The sequence below is a fragment of the Boleophthalmus pectinirostris genome, unplaced genomic scaffold, assembly GCF_026225935.1.
Source record: "Boleophthalmus pectinirostris isolate CB_2022bp ecotype Guang Dong unplaced genomic scaffold, ASM2622593v1 HiC_scaffold_1, whole genome shotgun sequence".
NCBI classification, from domain to species: Eukaryota; Metazoa; Chordata; class Actinopteri; order Gobiiformes; family Gobiidae; genus Boleophthalmus; species Boleophthalmus pectinirostris.
Window position 1 is genome coordinate 738,494 of NW_026570970.1, and position 4,364 is coordinate 742,857.

Sequence of the window (4,364 nt, forward strand, 5' to 3'; positions counted from 1 at the left end):
TGTACAGAATAATTCACCAAACAGTTGTACACATCACAGAACTAAACCAGGACTGAACCAGGACTGAACCAGGACTAAACCAGGACTAAACCAGGAGTAAACCAGGACTGAACCAGGACTGAACCAGGACTAAACCAGGACTGAACCAGGACTAAACCAGGACTGAACCAGGACTAACAGAGAACCAGGACTGAACCAGGACTGAACCAGGACTGAACCAGGACTAAACCAGGACTGAACCAGGACTGAACCAGGACTGAACCAGGAGTAAAGCAGGACTGAACCAGGACTGAACCAGGACTAAACCAGGACTGAACCAGGACTAAACCAGGACTGAACCAGGACTGAACCAGGACTGAACCAGGAGTAAAGCAGGACTAAAGCAGGACTCATGTTTCAGTTTGGTTCTTCTGGTCTGTTTGAGGATTTGGTGTTTAGTCCAGATTCGACTGATTCTGTGATTCTGTTTTCTGTACTCTGTGTTGCAACACTGGAAATTCACCGTCTTGTTTCATTTTATTTAATCATATTTGATCTTATGTGATCGTGTGTCACGTGACGTGTTTTGTGCCGTTCTACTCGTGTCCAAACCACACTCAGAGTGTAAAAGTTCTTGAGTGTGGCTCCACAAACACCAGATTTGTTTTTTTCTTTACACAAACATTTTAGAAGAAACATTCAGATTTTCAGAGTCACGTCAGAACGTCACCAGAGCGTGAAACGTCTGTGCGTAAAATGGTCATTACGCACAGTTTTACGCACAGTTTTACGCACAGTTTTACGCACAGACTTTTCCGTCGCTCGTGTCAAACCTCGCGCTGCAAAAGTTTGTCAAAAGTCAAACTCAGACGTGAGATTCAGACAGAGAGAAAAAAAAGTCAAGAATTTTATTTAAACAACATTTGTCATGAGATAAAGATGAAGTGAACCGACCCGCGGGACTCGGGGGACTCGGGGCCTCCGCGGCCTGCGGGGCCTCCGCGGCCTGCGGGGCCTCCGCGGCCTCCGGGGCCTCCAGGGCCTCCGCGGCCTCAGTCCTCGCCGCTGTCCGCGGCCTTGCGCGCGCCGCCCGCCGCCCGCAGCAGGCGGCGCGCGGCGCGGCGGATCTTGGAGAGCTTGAGGCCGTAGATGAGCGGGTTGAGGACGGGAGGAACCAGGAGGAACTCGATGGCGAAGAAGTTGGAGAGATGCTGCGAGATGTTCGCGGAGCCGAAGCGCATGTACAGAAGGTCCAGGAGCGTGGAGCACGAGTACGTACACAGCGACGCCAGGTGAGGCACGCACGTGTGCAGGAAACGGCGCGTGCTCTCGCGGCTCGCCACGCACGTGCGCACGAGGTACAGGTACGTGTAGAGCACGAACACGAAGTGTCCGAAGTAAAAGAGCATGTTGAAGTAGGACACGGCCACGTTCCCCGGCGGGGGCGCGCACGTCAGCGACGTGACCATCCAGTTGACGCAGTAGATGCGCCGGATCGTGGAGCCGCAGAGCGCGCGCCCGAGCAGCGTGGCCGTGTTCATGAACATCGCGGTCAGCGGCACGAGCCACGACGCGAGCACGAGCAGCCACACGCGCGTCTTCGTCATGATCACGTGGTAGACGAGCGGGCGGCAAATGGCCACGTAGCGGTCGTACGCCATGAGCGTGAGGATGGAGAAGTCCCCGCACGTGGACGAGTGGATGACGAAGCCCTGCAGCATGCACGCGCCGTACGACACGGGCACGAGCCGCACCAGGTCCGCGAGGAACTTTGGGTAGAAACCCAACGTGCCGTAAAGCGCGTTCACGCACAGGTTACACAGGAAGATGTACATGGGCGCGTGCATGGACTTGTCCAGAGCCACGATGAAGATGATCCCGAAGTTTCCCACGAGGATCACGACGTACCACAAGAGCACGAGCGCGAACAACAGCGCCCTCTGCTGCGGAGAGAAGGAAAAACCCGAGAGAGACAGAGCCGGGAACGAAGACGAGTTCTCCATCAGAACCGGGACTAGAACTGGACTAGTACTGGACTGGGACTGGACTGGGACTGGACTAAACCAGGACAAGGACTGGACTAAAGCAGAACTAGAACAGTTTTAGAACTGGACTAAAACTGGACTAGAACTGGACCAGACCAGGACTAGAAAAAGAAAAAACTTAAACGGGACTAAAATAGGACTAGAACTGGACAAATTAAAATGAATATAAGTTGCTGCTTTTGGCTTCAGACCTTCACAGATCAAATCTCAAAACACTTCAACACAGAAGTAGTAGTAGCAGTTGCAGTAGCAGTAGTAGTAGTAGTAGTAGTAGCAGTAGTAGTAGTAGTAGTAGTATTTAAGTGGTCTGATGCTGAAGATGATGAAAGTGTTTTGGACGAGTCTTTGGGGAGCAGGTGTTTGTGGTCAGAGGGTCAAGTCCCAACAGCCTCATTAAAAACACAAAAACAACTCCAGATGCCCCCCCCCCCCCAACACACACACACACACACACACACACACTCACACACACACACACACTCCCCAGGACGCCCCCCCCCCCTCTGGTCAGTTTCCCGGGGAGGAGCAGGTTTGTTGTTCCTGCGACGTGAAGCTGAGTCACATTTGTCCAAAACATTTTTACACTTTTCACCACAACAGAAACAAAATAAATAAAGAGAAATAATGTGAAATAAAGAAGATCTGAAGTAAAACTGCACACGACACATCTGAAAACATGAACACGACACACACACACAACACACACAACACAACACACACACACACACACACACACACACACACACACACACACACACACACACACACACACACACACACACACACACACAAACACAACACACACACACACACACACACACACACACACACACACACACACACACAACACAACAACACACACACACACACACACAGAACACACAACACAACAACAACACACACAGAACACACACAACACAACAGAACAACACACAAACACACACAACAACACAACACACACAACATAACACAACACACACACAACACACACAACACAACACAACACACACAACAACACACACAAACAACACACACAACACACACAACACACACACACACACACACACACAACACACAACACAACAACACACAACACACACAACACACAAACACAACACACACAACACACACAACACACACAACACAACACACACAACACACACAACACAACACACAACACACAGAACACACACAACACACACAACACACACACACACACAACACACACACACACAACACAAACACACACACACACACACACAGAACACACACACACAACACACACACACACACACACACACACACAACACACAGAACACACACAACAACACACACACACAACACAACACACACACACACACACACACACACACAACAACACAACACAACACACACAACACACAAACACACACACACACACACAACACACAACACACAGAACACACAACAACACACACAACAACACACAACAACACACACACAACACACAACAGAACACACAGAACACACACAACAGAACACACACAACACACAGAACACACACAAACACACACACACACAACACACAGAACACAACAGAACACACACAACACACAGAACACACACACACACACACAACACAACACACAGAACACAACAGAAACACAACAACACACACAACACACACACACAACACACAGCAACACACACAACACAACACAACAGAACACACACACACAACACAGAACACAACAGAACACACACAACACAAACACACACAACACACAGAACACACACACACACACACACACACACACACAACACACAGAACACAACAGAACACACACAACACACAACACACAGAACACACACAAACAGAACACACACAAACACACACAACACAACAACAACACAAACAGACACAACACAACACAACAACACAACACAACACAACACACACAACACACAGAACACACACAACACACAGAAACACAACACAACACAACAGAACACACAGAACACAACAGAACACACACACACACACACAACACAACACAACACAACACAACAACACACAGAACACAACAGAACACAACACAACAGAACACAACAGAACACACACACCACACAGAACACAACAGACACACACACAAACACACACACACACAGAACACAACACAACACACACAGACACACACACAACACACACAACACACACAACACAACAGACACACACACAGAACACACACACACACACAACAGAACACACACACAACACACACACACACACACAACACACAGACAACACACAACACAACAGAACACACACACAACACACAGAACACACACACACACACAACA

General features: G+C 49.0%; 1 protein-coding gene across 1 annotated transcript; it reads right to left on the reverse strand.

The window, feature by feature from the left end:
* Positions 1-1,031: 1,031 nt before the first annotated feature.
* On the reverse strand, positions 1,032-1,986 carry LOC110170939 (olfactory receptor-like protein OLF4). Its single transcript, XM_055150535.1, has one exon. The coding sequence runs from the start codon at positions 1,980-1,982 to the stop codon at positions 1,032-1,034; it is 951 nt and encodes a 316-aa protein (XP_055006510.1). The 5' UTR covers positions 1,983-1,986.
* Between the last annotated feature and the right edge of the window lie 2,378 nt (positions 1,987-4,364).

Coding starts and splice junctions, on each gene's coding strand:
- LOC110170939 (XM_055150535.1), bottom strand. CDS start 1,982: ATGGAGAACTCGTCTTCGTTCCCGGCTCTGTCTCTCTCGGGTTTTTCC.